At 47.8% G+C, this 21,707-nt stretch overlaps 1 protein-coding gene across 9 annotated transcripts in view; it reads left to right on the top strand.

Annotated features, from left to right (window-relative positions):
* The window catches only part of WNK1 (WNK lysine deficient protein kinase 1), a 100,468-nt gene extending 81,717 nt beyond the window's left edge, over nt 1-18,751 (top strand). For 3 of the 9 annotated variants that reach the window (XM_040062114.2, XM_040062106.2, XM_040062113.2), the window contains 11 exons: nt 407-490; nt 3,396-3,482; nt 4,130-4,199; nt 5,650-5,720; nt 6,186-6,829; nt 7,692-7,894; nt 8,887-9,081; nt 10,294-10,386; nt 12,641-12,682; nt 15,630-15,817; nt 16,051-18,751. In XM_040062114.2, the coding sequence (XP_039918048.1) occupies nt 407-490; nt 3,396-3,482; nt 4,130-4,199; nt 5,650-5,720; nt 6,186-6,829; nt 7,692-7,894; nt 8,887-9,081; nt 10,294-10,386; nt 12,641-12,682; nt 15,630-15,817; nt 16,051-16,365 (1,992 nt within the window). In that variant the 3' untranslated portion in view covers nt 16,366-18,751. The remainder of the gene's footprint in view (nt 1-406; nt 491-3,395; nt 3,483-4,129; nt 4,200-5,649; nt 5,721-6,185; nt 6,830-7,691; nt 7,895-8,886; nt 9,082-10,293; nt 10,387-12,640; nt 12,683-15,629; nt 15,818-16,050) is intronic. The other 6 variants (XM_040062115.2, XM_040062109.2, XM_040062107.2 and 3 more) reach the window with 5 other exon arrangements.
* Nucleotides 18,752-21,707: the final 2,956 nt, after the last annotated feature.

Genomic DNA, 21,707 nt, shown 5'->3' with positions numbered 1-21,707 from the left:
GAAAAATTAGCAGTTTCTACTGGACAGTTAACATAGATCTGTTGTAAGGAGACTCAGTACATTCTTGTACCATTTTAGAAATTAGGCTTCTTGGAAGAATTATTTTAGCGTTTCTTCCAGACTTGAAAATATTATCCCCAAGATACTTTGTTCCTGGATACTACAGCTTGCTTAAACTGGAAATCGTGGCTGCTCGAGGATAATCTGGATTATAAAATAAAAACAAAGCAAACTTCCCCCAGCTTGGTTGCAAAAGTCCCTAAAGACTCTATGCTAACTGTCCAGGAAGGACTTCTCTACCAAAAAAAAGTTAAGGCTTCTGCTGTATGACATGAGTGACTGTAGCTTGGTACCCGATCCTTGTTCCATGTCTGATGGACACGCGTTTCCTCTTCGTTATCCGTAGGTGCTACCACTAGGTTCTGACCTTCCTGCTGGCACTCCATCCAGTGAGCAGCTGCCACCTTTTCCAGGACCTTCACTAACTCAGGTGCTACACAACTCGGCAGATGTGATCTGCTTCTTTTCCTTTCAGAGAGCATGTTTCAATTAAACTCTCCATTGCATGTTATTAATGTTCTTGGTTTTCTCTTCTTTTGACTGAGTAACCCCTTTTGTGTAACTGTAGCAGGAGCCTCAGTGGCTTCAGCCCTGCGTGTGGGTGCCCTGGGCTGGTGGAAGGTGTCCCTGCCCGTGGCAGGGCATTGGAACTGGACAATCTTTAAAGTCCCTGCCAACCCAGACCACTCTGTGGTTCTGTGCAGCTTGCCCTTTGGGATGCTGTACCCAGTGCCTGATCAGGGTTTTAGTGTGTTAATCTGAATTTGAAATATTTTTTTAAAAAAATATGATGCAGCAGAGTGTATGCATAAAACTTGAACCTGTTTTCTTCTTGAACAAAGTATAATAGCAAACTAATATATATGTATATATTTTGCCATGAAATGTTTATGAAAATGTAAAATTGCCTTTGTGAATTCCTCGTGAGGTTTTGGGGTTTGGCTGTGTCTTTTGATGATTGCCTTTCTGTTTGGTTGTTTGTTGGGGTTTTTTGTTTGTTGGGTTTTTGTTTGTTTTTATTTTGTGACAATTACTACACTCTGATTTCACTGGGCTTCAAGATTTGCAAAAGGTGTTTGAAGTTCCTTATCATAAACGTGACTCCAAATGCAGCAGTGGTTTCCCCTGCTCAGCCTCTGTTCTGGGCTCTGGGATGGCCCCGCTGGAGCAGATGAGCCTCTGTGCTCCCTCCCAGCCTGACGCACTCTGGGATTCTGTGTGCTTTGCACAGCTGAGGCAGATGTCATCTGGAGTTGGAAGGAAAAGGTTTATTCAGCTGAATTATTTCCTAAAAGTGGCTCATTTTTACATCTTGATCTTAGAGCCGTAAGCCACATTCCTACCTTTGAGTAGCAAGGAAATGGGTATCTTCTTTCTCCAAACTGAGCAAGAAAAAAACCCCTGTTTTTTCCCCTGACTTCAGAGAAATGCAGAAGCTCTGCCTTCATCTGCCTTATCTCTTTTAGTCAGTTCTTTCTGAAGCATGGTTTTGCTGAAGAGAAGACGGCAACAATTCGGTGATAATTCTTACCTGCAGTCTTCCCATGGTCAGGTATCAGATGGATCAGGAGACGGTTAAAATCCGTCATACGCAGTTCATAGTCCATTTTCATTGCTGGAAACTCAGTACATTAGTAGTATTTTCCCCCAAGCTCAAAAGACCTTGCAGCCACTTCTATGACTCGAGGCACGGTACCGCTGCAAAAGGCCGCTTCCTGTTTGTCAGAGGTGTTTCTGGCAGGATCTGTGGCATGGAGGAGTCACAAATACAGATCCCTTGCTTCTTGTCCTTTGCAAACAAATGAGCGAGTTTCACTTCTCATTTGAACTCAGAAGGATTGTCCGGGAGCGAGAGAAAATTGCAGGAGACCAACTGGATCAGATCTAATTGACTGTACGAGCCTTTGCTGCTATCACATAATTCTATCTGGAAAATTACTGGCTTGTCTAGAGGTCCATAGGCTTCCCTTTCGTGCTGCTCCTGTCCCTAGGAGGTGATTGCACAACTGTGTCCCTTTCCCTAGGAGCAGACTCGTAATTTGCAGACAGAGCACATGGCATCTCAGGACCAGTTTTGAACAGTCTGCTCCATACTCTTAAATACCTGTTCTATTTATTCCTTAATTGCTTCTTAAAGTGAATGTAGATCAATCTCTCAAGCTTCATTTTAGTCCCCTTGTTCTGTAAGGAAATCTTTGTTTCCTGATCATTCTGATAGTTCTTCGTTTACTTGAAGAAAATATCTTCTTGTGGGCATAAGTGATGAGAATTATTTAGTATTTCAGGTGACATGTCCCCTTATTTTACTGTGTTGGATTAAGTTCCCTCACTTGTCGCTAAGCAGTTGGATTTTGGAATGGAGCCATAGAATTCTGCATCTTCTGCTTTTTTTTGTATAATGGAGTTGATACAGGCTTTATTGTTTCTAGAGTTTTTGGTTTTGCTTTGAAATCCCCAAGTCAGGAAGAATGTTATCGTGGCAACCTGTTGAAAGCATCTTTATGCTGCTGTATACCTCTAACTTCCAGTGGAAAGTAGTATTTTTATGTTGTCATGATCTCCCCTTTGGTTTTAAAAACAGATGCAGCTTTTTTTATGTAAAAGACTTAGAAAGATTAATAGTGCTGAAGTTTGGATGAAAATTTCTGTTCTGTAGGGTTGGAATTGCAACCTAAGTATCTGACAATACTTTTTTCTTTTGATATATCTTATGGGCATGGCCCTAATTTAATAATTTTCAGACTTCGGGACTTTATCTTCAAGAAATTTTTAGATAAAATATTCTTCTTCTCTTCCTCTCCCTAATTAAACAGGGCAAGTTTGATAAACATCTCGTATTCTAACTGAAACAGCTGAAATCTAAGTAATAAGCATTCTTGAGAGATTCTGCCCCTCTCCATCCTCTGCAAGTCAATCCATCTACAGCCTGTCTGAGGGAGCTTTTGTTGGTTGATTGGGTTTGAGTGCTGTTGCGGAGGGTTGTGTTTTTTGTTGTGTGGTTGTGGGTGGTTTTTTTTTTTTTTTTTTGGTGTTGTTGTTGTTTTGGTTTGTTTTGGTTTGTTTTGTTTTTTAAAGTTCCATTTTATTTTCCTGTTCTGTTGTTTTTAAATACATTGCATGAGTTACTTCCAGTCTTACTGTGCTATACGTGTTAAATCTAAATATGTAGGAAGAAATCTTGATAGAAATATGGAAGCTGTACTGAGTGCTTTAAATTTTAGCATTAAATATGTTACATTAAATATTAAATATTTAATTTTTAAATAAAATATGTTTCTCAACAGTGCTTTGATTTTTCCTGATGTGGGACATCATTTTACTCTTTCCTTTCTCAGTCCCAACAGCCACTGGAAGATCTGGATGCTCAGCTGAGAAGAACTCTTAGTCCAGAGACGGTCCCAGTGACATCTGCTCCTGCCTGTGTATGTTTGCAATGTTGGCACTTTGGTAGTCTTGAAAAACCTCAGTGTTTTGTTCAAACTGTACACTTAGGTCACTGCCTTTAATATCACTACATCAGCATTTAGACTTTTAAAAATTAAAATTCAGAGTCATCTTCCAGTTTGTGGGACTGAGTCAGCCAAAATCGGGAAAAGTCTGTATATTGCAGTAGATGATGTAATTTCCTGAGGCTGTTTTTTGGTTTTAGTTGTTATTTCAGCTTTTCTGGCGGTGTCACTAAACTAGAAATGGAAGTGACTGGAATAAGGGGAAGGAGCCCTAAAACAGCTTTAATATGGGAGGGATGTTTCAAGTGTGGATCTGAAATTTTAAAAGCTCCTGTTACAGAGCTTTGGGTACTGAATGAAGACAATGATTGACAATCATTGTCAAATCCAGTGGCTATTTGTGCATTATTTCTGCACAGGCCCAGGGATGATCTGCTCACGGCCTCAGGGTTATAAGGCCTGGAAAATCTCTTGTCTTGCATTTGACTTTTCATGGCTCTCATACTTTGTCCCTGTTGGAAGCAAAAACGTTACATTACGTGCAGTATGTTGGATTTGTTGGCATTCCACCAAACTGCTAATTACTTGAATTTATTTTGTCTTCCTCCTTGAACCTGCAGTCTGTGCCCTCAGTAGCATCAACAACGGTTACTGGGCCGGTGTCCACGGCGTCGCAGAGCCTGAAGGACGGTAAGACAGTGATTGCTTAGGTGATTGCTCAGCATGGAGACAGAAATCCAAACTGAACAGAGTAACCACGTGCAGGGTTAGGGCCTTTTCTAGGAAGTCATGAGTGGCAGCTCCTTGAGGGGATCTTACTAGGTTTTAGCAGCCAGACTGAAATCTTCCCCTGTAGGCCGTGAGGAGGGCAATGATCAATACACGCGCACTGGAGGGACTCACCGAGGACTTAAAGCTGTCCAAAATCCTGAGTTAAGTCTCACAAAGAGTCTCCACTGTGCTGCTAAGGTGCAGCATCAGGACTTGAAGGAACTGTTTTCTGTCATGTGTTACGTTCCTGGCAGTAACAGCAGGACTCATTTTGTGTCATTACGCTGTGTTCTACACCTAGGATATCTCTCCCTTGCCTGAGGGTGTTTCATTTCTGTTTGAGCGGACAAACCAAGGTTAAACTACTAAAAATTTCAGAAAGGTGGTAAGAAACCCAGACTTTGTTCTGTAACTGGGTGATCACCAGTTAAAGTCTGGATGATCAGACTTTCAAATCTGTATGAACTGAGTTACTGGGGGGGAATCCAAACAATTGCACAATAATCTGAGATTTTCCTGTCAGTATTCATCTAATTGTTTTAATTTTTGAGATCTTCTCTTTTTAAAAGAAGTTGTTAATATAGTGCTGAATTTTTTTCTTTAACTGTCTAGTAAACACTATTTAACATGCACATCGCTCTGAAATTGAATAACAAACCTTCAGAAGCCAATAAAACCATGAGGGAAAATAAATGAAATACCCTTATTTTGGGACATTGGTGAACTATCATGTAGAATTCATTAGTCTGCTATAGAATGACTTGGGTTTTAGCTTGGAAATTTAGAAGGTAAAGGTAAACAAACCGGGAAGTCACTTAATAAACAGAGCGAACTGTCCAATAGAACTGATTTAAAAATAGAACGTTATTTCTCAGCTTTGTAACTTTATACTGCCAGTGCACAGAGCAACAGAATTAGAAGCTGACACCTAAAGAGTCCAGCTTGGAAAACCTCAGATAGACTGCTTTGAGTAAATGGAGTTTATAGCTTTTCTTCAACTTGCCCTTTCTCTGTGAATAAATTGTCCCCAGTGTTTGTGAAATTTAGGTAGTCACTCCGGGTATTGAATCAAAATAAGCTTTTTCTTTCATAAATTCCAGTTCTATTTTTTATTATTTGTCTATTTCACATCCCTGTTTGAAATCAGTGTGGTTTTTTTTACTGTTGCCTAAAAGTGTACTTCTGGCAAATACACCACGCAGGTGTAAAAAAACTTCAACTTGACATTAATAATTAACATTTTAATATTAACGCGGTGCTACGAGTCCAGAAGGCTCTTTGGAGTTAACAGGTAGTTGAAGTACGTTAAAAGAAACGGTTGGAGTTTGAATAATCCGTTGTTCACTGTTGTCTTTTCTCCCGTGCTCAGTTTTGGCAGCGGGGGATGGAGAGAGCAGCGCCTCGGCGGGAGGCAGCGTGCTGAAGATGGGCCGCTTTCAGGTACGAGGTGCTCGACTGCCCTGGCCCTCGGTGCGGCATGCTGGGCTCATTGTGCGCTGCCAGCCCCGTGTGCCTTGTGCGGGGCCTGCTGCGCCCGCGGAGCCTGCGAAAGCGGGGCTGCGCGTCTGTCCGCACGCGGCCTGAGGAGTCACGCAGGGTGTCCTCTGGCCTTGGTGTGGCGCTGGGCTGCTCTTTCACTGGCAGTGCTGGGTGTTCTCTGTTCTGTGTCCTGTCGGTGAGGGAGGCCCCTCTGGGGCTGCTGGTTCTTGCAGTTACTCCTCCAGGTGACACGAGTGCTGCTTTGTGTGGCGGTGTTCTGCCTGGAGGGAAGGGGTAGCTTGCTCTGTGGCCTGCCTGCGACATGAGTTATTTTCCCCTCTCAGATGCATCTTACCTTTGGGGGAAATAGAAGCGTCACGTTGAGGAAACGCTAAGGAAGCGCGCGTGCCTGTGTTTCTGCTCTAGGTGTCCGTGGCAGTGGAGGATGTGCTGAAAGAGGGTGCCAAAGCTGCGGCTCGGCCAGCGCCGTTTGAAAGCGTGTCCAGCGATTCCTCCAGCCTCTCCGGCAGCAGCCCAGAGAGCACGCTGGTGAAGCAGGCTGAGAGCCGCAGGAGCGGCGCCGCCGCCCGCCGGGATGTGCTGGACGGCCTCGCCGAGGCGGCGCCGGCGCCGGGGGACGCTGCCCAGGCCACCAAGGTGGGGCGCTTCCAGGTGACGGCCACGGCGGATCAGGTGGGGCGCTTCTCCGTGTCCAAGGCTCGGGATGAGGTCAGCTGTGCCCGGAAGGAGCCGGGGACTCTTCCTCTCTCCGTGGGCTTGGAACGAGTTGCTGCTTCGGCCGCAGCTCCCAAGAAGGAGCTGGAGTCGAGGCAGTCCCCGCACATGAATGGTCCGTCCTCTGACCTGGAGGCCGCCTTTCTGAGTGGGATGGCAAAGGATCTGGATGATGGCTCGGGGAGCCCAGACTCTGTCCAGCACCTGGGATCCAAGATCAGCCTCCCCGTTCAGAGCCTCAGCAACTCCTTCAACTCCTCCTACATGAGCAGCGACAATGAGTCGGACATCGAAGACGAGGACTTGAGGCTGGAGCTCCGTCGGTTACGGGAGAAGTAAGGCTTGTGCTTTTTGTGCATGGAATGGGTGTAACGGGATTAATCTGAATTTCACCCGTACTTACTTCAGCCTTTGCCCAGTGTCAGGAGCCACTGGCAGCATTTATGTGGGCAGTAAGGTTCTTCAGAGGGAAAGCAGCATACAATTACAACGGAAGAGGAATACGCGTGTTTGCGGGGCTGAATTTTCTGCCCTGTAGCCTTGTACGTAGACTGCCAGCTGCACTATGGATAAGTCTGTAGGTCTAAGGAAGATTTGGCATGTCACTGGAGTTAGTGGGGGAAACAGTCTTGTTTGAAAATGACACACAAGTCTCTGCATTTCTGATATGCATTTCTGGCATTTCTAATGGTTCTTTTCCTGAAGAGACCTTGTCGGCTCAGAAAAAGAATTTAGAAGTGAAGCAATGTGACCTCGTAGTTTATTTAAACTGGAAGTTGAACCTTTTTTAGGGTAGCTAGCAGTTTCAAATCCTGAGTGTGCAACTGCTCTGAAACAAGTTGTAAGGCAATACCAGAGTAGAAGTCTCCAAGGCCGTATGTCTGAGAAAAGGAGTAATCTAGCTATTTCTGTGGCATTTCAATGCTTTTTTTGTACTTCTTTTTATTCTGGTTTCGTGATTGCAATGCCGGGAACTTAGCTTTGGAATTCTAGCCAGGGCTAGAGCACACTGGAAAATGGCAGGTGTTCTGCCATGTGTGTTCAGTGGTTATTTGTGGAAAAGGTTTATTTCCTGCTTTCTTAAATGTTTGAGAGTTTGACCAAAGAAGCAGCTCAGGCTTGACTGGAGGGGAGGAATTGTTTGCGTGTGTGTATACATAGAATTCTTGTAAATCCCGCTGCTCTGTAACTTGTTAGGCACCTTAAAGAGATCCAGGAGCTGCAGAGCCGCCAGAAGCAGGAGATTGAGTCACTCTACATGAAACTGGGAAAGGCCCCACCTGCAGTAATTATTCCCCCAGCTGCTCCCCTTTCAGGAAGGAGGAGACGACCTACGAAAGGAAAAAGCAGCAAGTCCAGTCGTAGCAGCTCCCAGGGACATAAGAGCCCTCAGCTATCAGGTAAGGCTTCCTTCAGCATCTTCAGCAGATAAAACAGACCAAGTACCAGCTCTCATTCTTGGATCTGTGTCTTTTCTTTTGAGGAGTGTGTGTCTGTGTGTACCAGTTCCTCCCTGGATTTCTTTTATCATTTTTGAAATTACTTTTGCTGTTTGGTAGTCTTGCTTGGGACTTTTTCAGTCCACTGAAAGGTACCGTGACATTGTTTGGTAAGAGCAGTTTTAAAGCTGTGATTTGTGTTTTTTAGGTATTAGTCATTGGGATCTGACTAGGAAGAAAAGTGTAAATTTACAGTATGGCAGAATTTATTTTTTTGTAATATAAACTCTGCTCGTTCCTTCCCGAAAGTGATTTTGCAGAAAGGGTCTGGTCTCGTTAGTTATCTGTAGAGATGTTTTTTTCTAATTTAGTACCACTTAAGCATGATAAATACTAGTGTCCTTACACTGCAGAAACTTAGAGTTGATGGATGTTAAAACAGTGGCTTTTTAAATGGAACTGAAGATTTGTTGTACTTATAAATTAAGGGTCAGTTTCAGTTGTCAGGGCTTCCTTTCTTAGACCATTGTTCCAATAAACAGAACTCAGGAGCTAGTTCTGCTCACTGATTGAGTGATGTGGGTGCCAGATACTCTCGGGGTAATTGGAGCTGTTTCTCTAATCCTGTAGCATTGGAGGGCCAGCAGTGCCAGCAGAAATATTTGTTACTGCTCCTTGCATATTCATTTCCTTACTTCCACGTCATGCTGAGATTTCTGTGTCTAGTCACCCTGGCTGCTCATTTCTGCTTTGCTGTGTGATAGAGGAGCTCTGTGAGCACGGGAACCAGCGCAGAGCTGGTTCAAAACTGAGGACTTTTTCTGCTCTTACTGCTTTCTCAGAAACTGGAGTAGTTCTCTCCCCCTGCCTCTCCTTCTCTTGCCTCGATTGTCATGCTCGATCAGGTACAAAAATGTACAGAAACCAAAACTTTTTGTTTCCTTTTCCTCTAGGCAACCTGTCAGCTCAAAGTGCACCATCAGTGTTGCCCCCCCAGCAGACCCTTCATCCTCCTGGCAGTGTTCCAGAGACGGGGCAGAACCATTTGTTACAGCCCCTGAAGCCTTCACCTTCCAGCGAAAACCTCTACTCTGCCTTCACCAGTGACGGTGCCCTCTCGGTACCGAGCCTCTCGGCGCCAGGCCAAGGTAAGACTCCAGATGCAATCAGTGTCATTAGCAGCGGGAATGAGTGATTGACCTCGTCACTCTTGAGCTTTGATACCTGCTCTGAGGTAGCTTTGGGGGCCCAGGCTATGCCTGCAGGCTCAGAAGGATGTTGTTTGCAGCTGGACTTGCAGCTTCTCGCTGACCTCAAGTGGGAGGCGGTTGAAGGTGTGAAACCCCAAGGACAACACAAGAGAGTGCAGGGGGTGGTGGCAGCGAAGTTCTGCTGACCTGGGAAAGGTTTTGGCTCACAGGCGGAGAGACAGATGAGACTGGGGGGTTGGAAATCAGAAGTGAGACCGAGGAAGGGGCAGAGCAGGTTTGATGTTAGCAGATAACTGAAATGGTTGGAAGTTTCCAAAGACTTGGAGTCTTAATCCTTTTAGACTGCCCGACTGGTTTGACTGTTTCTGTCAGTGGAGTTTCTAACAGTAAAAGGTAAAAAATGGCTCCTGTTCTTTAATTGTGAATTGTCCTGGAAGGTAGGAGGATGAAATGGTGGGAGTGGTAAACTGTTCATGTACTCAGGTTTCTCCAGTTGTGGGTTGCTTGTTATTCGTACGTTATCAAATAATCTCTCAGGCACAGCCCTGATTTATCCAGTAAGGAGGGCTTTTTTTGCTTGTCATTAAGGGGATGATTCCTTTACTTACCTGAACTTAGCTGTTCGAGGGCTTTTTCCCCTTGCACATCTTTTTGAGAAGCTTTGCCATAGACAGTTTGAATACTTCAATTCTAATGCGTGGTTTTGCTGGAACTGGAGAAGTACATAGAAAAAATGGAAACAGACTAAGGAAGAATTTTCTGTAGAGGTGTTGTTTTTTTTTTTTTTAAGGAACTGTTCCAGGCATTTTGGAGCTACTTGAATTATCTCCCTGCATCTGGAGTTGTGCAGTACCATTTAATAATTGGGTACTTTGGCCAGGATTTGGCTTTCTTATAGATTGCAACGTTATACTTGGGTTATATACTGGAGAGGAGCAGTGCAAAGTTGGCCTCAGGTGTGGAGGTGCTGGAGGGAGTCTCTTCACTCCGTATATCGTCTCTGTACTCCTTGGTCTGCACTTTGAGACTTATTCTTGTGTGTCGTGATTGCATTTCACCCTTCCAACTTCAAGTTGCTAACATCTTGTAGTGGTGTTCTGTCTCCTCTCCTCTCCTCTCTCTGTTCTCCCCGTTCTTGTTTTCTCACAGGCTGTGCGAAGTTTAACTGTGCGTCTGAGAGAGTGACCTTCAAGCCTGGTGGCAGGAGGACCCGATTTCTGAGTACGCCCTGCTTGGCTCTTTGTGTGTAACACCTTTACTCCTTCCTTGTCTGGTTTTTGTTTCGTCTTTTTGGTTTTGGTTCCTGCTGCTCGGATCTGTTTCATGCAGCCCATCCTCACCTGCCACCTTGTGTTGCCTCCCATCCCATGGCTCAGCTCAGCTGCTCTTAGCACACCTTTAGAAGTTTGGGTTCTCGTGTTGTTAAACTCTGTTCCGTGCACTCGTTTTCCCTAAAGTGCAGAGGAGCTTGCAGGACAGGTCAGTGAAATGGCACCAACGGGAGATGTAGCAAGGCCCATCAGTCGTTTTGCCTCAGCACGCGTCAGACACCGTGGGACTCGTAGGGGGTACTCTGGCTAGTGGAAGAGCGGCGAGGATTCCTTCTGCACGTTGTTATCCCTTGGCTGGGCACTGCGGTGGTGGTGGGGAGTTGCCCTCCCCCTGCCCCCTGCAGCGTGCTTGCAGCACAGCTGCAGGTGTCCCCATGCTCTGAGCACCAGGGACACTGCAGAGCTTTGATGCCGCCTGTAGGCAGCTCCTAGTGACGACTGTGTGCACGAGCAGATGGCTAGCTAAAGATCCAAGTGTTAGAGGGGCTTTAAAATAATTACAGAATGATTCAGGCAAACTCAAAAGAACCTTACCTACCAATGGGCTCAGGTTGACAAGTTTTTCCTGTGAACTGAAGGTCCATTAAATGTAAAACAAATAGTGGTAATGGTGGGTAAATAGACATTTTCAGATATCCTGTCAGCCCTCACAGGCTAGCTTGCAGGTCTTTTCAGAATCCTCTCATTTGTACTTACATTAGGCCAGACTTACAAGAGAGCCTCAAACTTCTGATGTGGCTGAAATAACAACATGCTTGAGCCAATGCTGCTGGTGTGATGCTTTTTATTGGGAGTGCTGCAGTGTCTCCCATGCTGCTTCTGCAGGCTGGACCCTTTCAGTGTCTGACATTTGCTTCCCACCCTCTGGAATGACTGGCTGTGAGGAAGTTCGGAGTGCTGTACTCCGTGGCAGTGGCACACGTGTGCATCGTGTGCCTGGCTGTGCTTGGCAGAGGCTCAGCTGAGCCCGAGCTGCGTGTGGGAGCTGGCCTGGCCTTCTGCAGAGACAGCTGCAATGCACCCATCCTCAGAGAGGCAGGGAAACGTCTTCTGGCTGGTCAGTTGGGCACTAACTCTATCTCCCTTCCCTGGATTTGGGATCTAAGCACTAAAATGATTCCATTTTTCAAATTTAGCAGCTTTAGATGTTTTTGCTGCGTATATTAATGTGCAGATGTGCACTGCCATCTGCCCTCTCGAGATTTAATGCTCCTTTCTTGGAAGAAGGTAAATTCTTACCGAAGCTAACTTAAAATTGTTTGTCTGGCCTGTCCTTTTTTGGGGAAGGGAACACGAAGAACAGCCAGTCTGTTTCTAGAACTGATATTGAACTGAGTGTGTGAGAGCGTCATTTACTTCCAAGGCCTTGGCTTGCTGTAAATTGGCCATCACCCGGCTGTGAGACTACTTTGGCATGTGCATCTCTTGCTTTTGGGACTGGTGCTAAGGGAAAGAGATTCCTTTTGAAAAGAGCGTTGTAGCTGTCCTGTAAAAGCAGGTAATACTTGGCACGGCTCAGCTTGGCCTGGCACTGGGCTTGCTGCAGGCTGCTTGCTTCCTGGAGCCTTGTCCGTGAGGTGCTGCCGCAGGGTGCTTGGAGAGGGACAGCTGGAGAAGATCCTGGGCTGGAATCAGCCCTGCCGAGGAAACAGTGCAGTGATTGATGCTTTAACTGTGCAGCTGGAGAAACAGAGCGGTACAGCTTGGCAGGGAATGTCTGAACTGCTCTCACTCATCTGAGAAAAGAGGGTGACAAACTAAAAGCACTTGACCTATCAAATAAATTGGTTGCTGGTTGAAGTTTGATAGTTGTAAAATGCTTCCTGCATCCTGGCAAAAATGGAAGATGTACTTGTTTTTCCTTTTGTGATAACAGCCACGGTTGTGACTGTATGGTAACAGCTGTGACCTCAGTGTCTCCTGACATCCTTCACAACGGTTTGGGAATGATGAAGAATAGATGTAGGAGGCTGGGCCTCTCCTCTTTATGGTTAAACTGTCAGACAAGTCTTTGAGTTTGTCTCGAATGTCCCAGTAGTGACTGTTTAAGCCCTGCTGTGCTGTGTCCTCTGTTTCTCACCAAGCTTTTTGTAATGTTTCCTGATACTAAACATTTCTCACTGTTTCTCTTATCTTTAACAAATTACTCTCTCTTTGTGCTTCAGGGAAGATGGTGAAAAAAGTCTGTCCTTGCAACCAGCTCTGTAGTAATTATCTTATTTCTGTTATCTCCAATTCCTGATTGTAAATCTATTCATCAGCTTTTCCTGGTCACTGAAGCCTTACGTCCCTGACTCTGTCTCCAGCACAGCATCTGTCTGTCTGTGTTATGCCCTCGAATGTGTGCTCTGTCCTCAGTCTAGTGACGAGTCTGGTGCTGCTCCTGCAGCCAGGTGGAGGCAGGCAGAGCCTCCCCTTCCCCCTGGAGCTCTGCTCTGGCTAACGACAGCGACAGCGGGGTCAGTTGCTCGCTGTAATGTGCTGGAGTTGTACTCAGAGCAGCTGCTTGGATGGGCCTTGGATGGGGCTTGTCAGCTCAGCGATGGATCCAATTGCAGGCACTCCTCCAACGGTTTAAAGGCCTGAGTAAGCCCCCAGAGATCTCCAGTGTGTCTCCCAAAGCAAGAGGTGTTCAGAAAAGCCTGTGTGTGCACATGTCACTTCAGACTGTTCTAAAGGTGTCATTTGACTGTGGTTCACGGGGGAAAATCCAAGGGCAGAATGAAGGCATCATAGGTAGTGGGCTGGAGAGAGAGAGCCTGTTTGAGCTCAGGCCCCTCATGTCAGAGCAGAACTGGGGACGGCTGCTGTGACCGAGCAGGAATGTGGGGGTTGTTTCCATGGAATGCTACAAGTTGAAGCACTTGCTTTTCAGCCTCTTCTGGATGGCAGTTTCTGCAGGCAGTGAGTGTGTCAGAGGTAAATGTGAAATTCCTCAAAGTCAGTTTTAGGTGGACATTACTGAGAGCTCAGCTCTGATGCTGTGGGCTGGTATGTGTGTGCCCTGAGGTGGGAGCTCCCTGACAAAGTCACTTTGGGACAAAAAACTCTGGCAGCCTTTGTCACCCTGTACCAACCTTGCTCTTTGGAAAACTCTAAAGCTTTCCCAAGTGATCTTTCATGTCCTCAGCTGACTGTGCTGTAGAGTATGCCTCGATAAACTCTCCCCCTTCCCTAGCCTGAGGAAACTCTCCAGTGTAGGTCCAGGATTCAGAGTACTTGGTGATTAAAGTGAAAATGTGAAATAGCACAAGTGGATGCTGGCCATCGTGAAGAGGATGAGAGCAAGTGTGTCAATTCCTGCATGAACCCTCATGGTGGAATGTGATCATTACTGGTTTTGGCAGTGTTCCCCCTTCCCCAAGTACCTCTTCCTTGCTTTTGCCTCATTTGTATTTAACTTCACCTTTCACATCATTGCTCTTGTTAAATGACCGTATGCAGAGCCCTTTCCACGTGCTGCATGCTTCAGGTTCTCGTCCCTTCCCAGCAGACGTTCCTTGCACCACACAGCGTGTCCTGCTCCTCTCCATCAGTGCTGCAGCCCCTCTCCCTGCTCAGGGAACCTTTTTGTTCCCTCTCCGAGTGTTGTGGCATGTCTGCCCCCACTAACAGCTCCCGTGGGCCCCAGCCCGGGAGCCACTCCCATGCTTGAGCTGGGCCTGGTGGGATGGAGCCGTGTCCTGCCCCCCTCAGCACTACCAGAGGCAGTAACACTGTTTATTTGTCCCGCATCGTAAGTATGTCACCTTCCTAATCCACTCCTCAGTACGAAACATTCCTGCAGGGCTTTGGAACCAGTTCTTGGAGGCAGTGGTGGCAAGGAATGTGGCTGATGGCCAGGGAAAGTGGGACAGATGAAGGAAGGAGCTGCCAGGCGAGAGGCAGCCGCTCTTTGCAATGCAGACGTGATGTCTGCTGCTGGCATTTCTGTGATCCACCTCTAATGGCTTCCCTCCAGAAATGCTGCCACAAACTCAGTTTCCATGGATTTCCCAGGTGCAGTCTCCCGAGGGAGCAAGTAGGAATACTTGAGGAACTTCAGGAATAGGTGAGGATGAGTGTTTGCAAGCAGTGCTGTCTTCAGCCCTGCTGATGCCTCTGCCCTGGTGGTTGACTGGCACTTCCACGTCTGTAAAGCAGGATACTTTGCAATACTGCTGGGAATTCAGATCCTAGGTAATACACGCTTTCTTTGTTTTCTCTTACGAGGTCTGCCTTTAAAAACCTAGATTGGAGTGCAGCTGCTTGTTTATAAATATGAGGGGCATAGGAAGGCTCTCCAAAACAAAGCTACTAGGTTGGTTTTCTCCCCCGCAGGATAATGTGCAGAACTGAAACCTGGCATTTATGTGAAGGGGTTTTGTGTTCTTGCAGTGAAAAGAGAAACCTGTCAGAGCTCGTCTGAGGAATACTCTCACTTCTGCCTTCTTTAAGCTGTATTAGTTGTTTGCATCTGAAATGCTTATTCTTCTGACTTAGGAAATCTGAACATAATGGCAAAAAAATGCTTTTAGAGGCAAAAAGCTAAATTTAATGCAGTGCAGACTTCCCCTGCTGATCCTGGCTGTTTGGTGGGTGAAGACAGTCCCATCTAGTTGTCCTCAAGAGCAGGACTACAGCTGCTATTGGAAACAACAGTTGCTGTTTCTGACTGGGGCTTTTTTGTTTTGTTTTTGTTTTTTGTAAACGGAGTGACTTTTTCCCTTCATTTCACAAAGGGGGAGATAATTTGCTGCAGGGCAGCTGGCGATGCTGATTTACTGCTCCTTATTCAGCACCCAGCATCGTCCTCCAAGGTGGGATTGACCTGTGCCAGCAGTGGCTGCTGCTGATTAAAAGCTGTAGGACGAGAGCGACGTGCCTGGACTGTCACCCAGTGCTGAAATCTCACCTTTCTCTTCTACAAAGACCCCATGGCTGCTCCCCTCCCCTCTTAGGAGGACCGCTCGCAGCCCTTCCTGCAAAGTAAACCTCTCTGAGAGAATGCCTCTAGGAGTCCTTGCCGTTCCCACTTGAGCGTGTCCTGGAATTGAAACTCGGAATTAATCTGCATGGCGTTTTAACCCTGGGCGTGCCGTTGCGCAGCTCTGGAAGGCGCTGGGGCCGGCGCGGCGCCCGGCCCCGCGGTGACGCCTGTGTTTGTGCTCGTAGGGACCAGCAGCACCAACACGGTGGGGGCCGCGGTGAACAGCCAGGCCCCCCAGAGCCAGCCCACGGCCGGCGCCTCCAGCCGCAAGGGCACCTTCACCGATGACCTGCACAAGCTGGTGGACAACTGGGCCCGCGACGCCATGAACCTGTCCGGAAAGAAAGCGGGCAAAGGGCACAGCAGCTACGAGGTGAGGGGCTGTGCTCGGAAGCTGGGGGTGTGCTCCCGTTCCCTGGGCTTCGGCAGCTCTGGAGCGCTGCGAGGACGTACCGCCTGCCCGGGAAGGGAAGGGGAGAGCCAAAGGGGAGGGCCGTGGCGTGTCCTTGGAGACGCCGTTGGGAGCGCGCTGTGGGCCGAGGGGCGGACAGCTGGTTTTTCAGGCGGGGTTGTGTAACTTCTCTCGGTGGTCGGGTTACCTTTCAGGGCCCCGGAATGGCAAGAAAATTCTCGGCACCGGGTCAGCTCTGTATCTCTATGACATCTTCCCTGGGTGCTACGCCCATCCCTGCAGCATCAGCTACCTCTTTAGGTCCCTTCAGCAAGGCCATGTGCCCCCCGCAGCAGTACGGTTACCCCGCAGCGTCCTTCCCCCCGCCCTGGAGCGGGCCAGGGGGGCCAGCACAGCCACAGCTGGGCCAGTTCCAGCCCGTGGGTGCCACCTCTTTGCAAAGCTTCAACATCAGCAACTTGCAAAAGTCCGTCAGCAACCCTCCGGGCTCCAACCTGCGGACCACTTAGCCGTGCCCCGGGCCCTGCCGGCCGCGCCTCGGCACGGGACACGGGGAGGGAGACGGGGCCCTGTATCACTACTAGTGCTGCAACGGACTGGTGGCTTGCCAGACTGGGAATGAATTTACCTTTTCCAACCGTCGCTGTCAGCTCTCTGTGGCGGGAGTTTCCCCACGCGCTCGGAAGGGGGAGGAGGATGATGAGCATCCTTGTGATGGGACAGTGCTTTTCACCGAGGGGGCTGCTCTCGTGGGGGACGAGAGCTGTGAGGAGACGCCACGGGCTCGGCTCGTTCGGTCTCGCTGTAAAATTGTTCTGGTTGGAGGCTGAATCCGCACGTGCGGAGGTGGGAGAGCTGAACCCTCGCGTGAGGCTTTACGCTCTCCTCGCCTCCTCCGAAGGACCGGGATCAGGAAAAAGCTGTCCAAATCCCCCTCCTCTCCCTCTCCCCAGCCAATCGTATCTGGCTCTGAAACGATGGGGCACACGAATGGACTTGCGGCGCAGCCCGTGCTTGATAGGTCATTACTGCTTAAAGTAAGATATTAACAGCTTTGACTGCAGCATTAGAGCAATTTAAATTGTTAAAAAAAAAAAAATTTAAAAGTTCCCTGCGGACATGTACTTACCATCAGTTTTGATGTGGAAACACTGTGATATATAAATGTTGTTGGACAACAGTAGTTTAAAAATGAGTGGAATATAGAGGGTTAAAAAAGTTAAAAAGAAAAAAACGGGAAAAAAAGCTAGCTATATCCTTATACTTATTGGAGACACTTTAACTTTTTCCTTTGTATTTTCATTGTATTAGATAAATAAATGTGAATGTAAAATTGTATAAATTAATGTACTTGAATACTTGTCTGTTCTCCCAGTATGCTTGCTGGATATTTTAGTGCCTTGGACTTCTCTTGCTTCTGCAGTTTAGCGTCGTCTTCCCAGCGGAGCCCAGGTGGGCAGAGGGCGAGTTGAGGGCAGGATGTTTGTGCCCGGGGCGCTCCGGGAGGGGAGCTCCGAGCTCCCCCGGGCCGCGGCTCGGAGCAGTTCTGTGCGCGGGGAGTTGTCCAGGGGGCAGAGCCGAAGGTGCGGGGTGACGGGGGGATGCAGGTGAGGCTACAGCGAGCCCTCACAGGTACGGGCTCGAGGCAGGAGGCTGGGTCGGAGCAGAGAGGACAGGGAGGAGGTGTCTTTGGGAGAGGCCCGGCTGAAGAGGCGGTTTGACTCCACCTGCCAAGTGGTGAAGAGGTTTGGTCAGGATGTGACGTGAGGGAGAGGTGCCGTGGCTCGTTGGCGCGGGCTTGTCTGCTGGGATTGCTTTTCTTACCTTTTTTTTTTTTTATTTTTTTTTTTTTTTTGGTAAAATTCATTTAAGCCAGGAACAATGTCCTGGTGCGACGTCCATTGCCGGCAATGGATGTACTTGAAACAGCCGGCATCAGAAGTTTCCTCTGTCTTACTTGGAGGATTTACAGTTTTGTTCACTCTTAACAAATTTCAAGCTGGTACCAGGATTGTCACTGTCTGTCACTTGTCACCTCTTAGTACCTGTACTGTATCTTCTGCTTCGGTCATTCTCCCTTTTCGAATTTAAGAAATACTGGTTTCCTCTTCAAAGCCCAAACAATACCAGCCAGTATTTACGTAGTGCTGCAAAAAGCTGTGAAGGATGAGGGTGCAGCCCCCTGGAGCTCAGGAGCAGCTCACCGCTCTCCTGGAGGCCGGTGCATCACAGGGCCCTCGCTCGGCCACGTTTGTTTCTATCTCGGAGCGCTGTTCCCCGCTGGCGCCTTAGCAGGGAGTCGTGTGCCTGCAGATGCTCTCCCTCTCTCGTTTTCACACGGAGACCTGCGGTGCTTTCTGTTGTGCCCCTTGTAGCGCGGTCCCGGCGGCAGGGCAGCCCGGGCTGGAGAGGAGCAGCTGCGGGCCCGGGCAGGGACGGGCCGGAGCTCGGGGGGAGCAGGGAGCGGCGCCCCGGGCTGAGGAGCCTCTGCCTGGGGACGGGTGCGGGGAACCGGGAGCGCACAGCTGGGGCAGGGCTGAGACCAGGGCCCTAGTGCTGCATGAGGAACCGGGCAGCTGGGTGCGGCACGTGGTTACTTAAATTTGATCTAATAACTTTGAGGTCGTTTTTTCACTTAACGTTATGCAAGAACTGGTTTTATTTACCATTGATTTTTTTTTTTTCCCCCTCCCTCCCTCTCCTCCTGTGGATGAATAACTGAAGTCTAGAGGAATAAACTAATGCTACTGAACTGTTAAATTATTTTGTTTAATATTACACTTTGAGTATCTTTTTCCACATAAAATCTGTTTCTGAATTACAAGCGTTTTCTTTACATTATTTAACAATGTACACTGTAAAAAATAAAAATAAAAAAAAATAAAATGAATTGAAACTTTGGGCTTCCCTGGCCGTAGTTTGTTGTGTTTTGCACCAAACCCTTCTCGTATGACCGCGCCCCGTGCTGCAGTTGTCATCCCTGCAGAATATTGAAGGAAGCCACCCAAATAAAGCAAAGCTGCAGTGGCTGAGCTGTGGAACAGCAGTTCCAGCCGCTCTGCCCTCGTCCTGCAGTGCTGTAACTGTCACCCCACAGGGAATGCAGGAAACCCCACGGGATGAGAACCTGAAGTGCTCTAAAGCAGCGCCCGGCGCCCGGCCCTGGGCCTTGAAGGGGCTGCTCTGAATCCAGGCACTGCAGGGAGTAATTCTGACTGTGTCTGCAGCAGCGCCCGGCCCGGGGGCAGCAGGGCTCGGCTGGCACTCTGCTGCGCCTGGCACAGGCACCAAGCTGCCAAACGTGCTCGGCTGTGGCACTCACACACACACACACACTCACACATACACAGAGACACTCAGCTGTGACACACTCACACACAGACACTCAGCTGTGACACACACACACACTCAGCTGTGACACACTCACACAGACACAGAGACACTGAGCTGTGACACACACACAGACACTCAGATGTGGCACACACACACTCACACAGAGACATGCAGCTGTGACACACACTCACACTCACACAGAGACTCAGCTGTGCTGCACTCACACACACACACAGAGACACTCAGCTGTGACACACACACAGACACTCAGATGTGACACACACAGACACTCAGCTGTGACACACACAGACACAGAGACACTGAGCTGTGACACACACACACTCAGATGTGGCACACACTCACACACACACTCACACACAGACACTCAGCTGTGACACACAGACACTCAGCTGTGACACACTCACACACACACAGAGACACTGAGCTGTGACACACACACAGACACTCAGCTGTGACACACTCACACACACACAGAGACACTGAGCTGTGACACACACACAGACACTCAGATGTGGCACACACACTCACACAGAGACATGCAGCTGTGACACACACACACACAGACACTCAGCTGTGACTCACACAGAGACACTCAGCTGTGACTCACACTCACACAGACTCAGCTGTGCTGCACTCACACACACACACAGAGACACTGAGCTGTGACACACACACAGACACTCAGATGTGGCACACACACTCACACAGAGACATGCAGCTGTGACACACACACACACAGACACTCAGCTGTGACTCACACAGAGACACTCAGCTGTGACTCACACTCACACAGACTCAGCTGTGCTGCACTCACACACACACACACAGACACTCAGCTGTGACTCACACAGAGACACTCAGCTGTGACACACACTCACACACACACAGAGACACTCAGCTGTGACACACACACACAGACACAGACACTCAGCTGTGACACACTCACACACAGACACAGACACTCAGCTGTGACACACACACTCACACTCACACAGAGACTCAGCTGTGCTGCACTCACACACACTCACACAGAGACACTCAGCTGTGACACAGACACACATACCGACACACACACACGGTGCCTGTGCCCGTGGCAGCCGAGGTGACGGAGGGAGGGCAGCGGCAGGTCCTGTGCTGGCCTGAGGCACGAGGGGCTGTCCTGAGGGCTCCTCGGGGCTGGATGGGGCAGGGATGTGCTCCCACCCTGCACAGGGCACTCCTCAGCCACCCCAAAAGCAGGAATTCAGTGCTGGGATGGGAACGGGAACGGGCAAGAGCGAATGACTTCACAGCGGCATCCTCGGCTGCAGCCGTGCAGGAATTTGGTTATTTCTAAACACTAACTGCTGCTGCATTTCTTTCCATTTTAAGAACAGCTTCTGTTATGAGTCATGCTGCGCCAGCCTCGAAGGGAAATAAAGCTCCCAGTGTAAGTTTTGCTGCCCTTTTCAAAGGGACCGGACCCGAGAGGCTCATTGCAGTGTCTTTGTTAGGGAAGGCACAGCTGTATTTGCGCTGGCTCCGGAGCCAAGGAAGCTGAGGCCGTTACTTTTGTTTCAGACTTTTGGATTTTTTTCATTGTAGAAGTTTGGAGCAGCCTTGAATTGAGGCGTGGGGAAGGTCTGCACGCTCCCTTCCTAGCAGGAATGCGGTTTTGAACAGCCAGGGCATGACTCAAACGTGTGGAATGACTCAAACATGAGGTGATCTCGAACTTTTTCTCCTAAAAATAAATCAGTCCTAACTCTGACAAAAGTTGAGATAATATATTCCAAACATTTATGTATCTATAGCAGTAAAATGAAACAACACTGAACAACTTACTAGTAAAAGCTATAGTAACTCAGACTGAATAATACTCAAACCAGGTATAAAGAAATTTTGACAGTGATAAAGCTTAACAAAATGAACTCAGTAGAACTCTGTCCTAAAGGACTTTTTATTAATAAAATGTTGCTCAATTATTACCTCAGTAAAGCAGAAGGTACTGTTAAGAAAACTCAAAGTTAATCATTATTAATCTGAATACAACTGTGATCTGTATAAAACTGGAGTAAAACATTGTCTAAACTTAGTAATATTGAAACTTAGCAGACACGAAATTTACAAAATTAACTTAATAAAGCTTAGCCTTGCTCAACAGAAGGTAAGAAAATGAAAAAGTGAACAGTCCATGAGAGAAATAACAGTATGACGGGGTACTGCAGGGATAAAAGTCCCAACAAGAATATTAAACTTACAAGTAATTTAGTTATGAGAAAAAGCCATGGCAACTGCAAATTTCACAGGAACAGAAATTTATTAAGACCTTTTAGAGTGCAGGGTTACTGGGGAAAAAAAAAAAAAGTGTAATTTGACAGACTGCTGAACAGCTGAGTAGCTTCTTGCGATTATATTTTGTGTAATTTCATCTGGCAAATTTGTTAACATTCTTGTTAAAGAAATCAGACTACGTTGAAATCTTTGATAGGTAATAAGGCACCGCCTTTACTGCTTT

The sequence above is a fragment of the Hirundo rustica genome, chromosome 4 (genome assembly GCF_015227805.2).
Source record: "Hirundo rustica isolate bHirRus1 chromosome 4, bHirRus1.pri.v3, whole genome shotgun sequence".
NCBI classification, from domain to species: Eukaryota; Metazoa; Chordata; class Aves; order Passeriformes; family Hirundinidae; genus Hirundo; species Hirundo rustica.
This window is presented reverse-complemented; position numbering and strand designations above follow the sequence as displayed.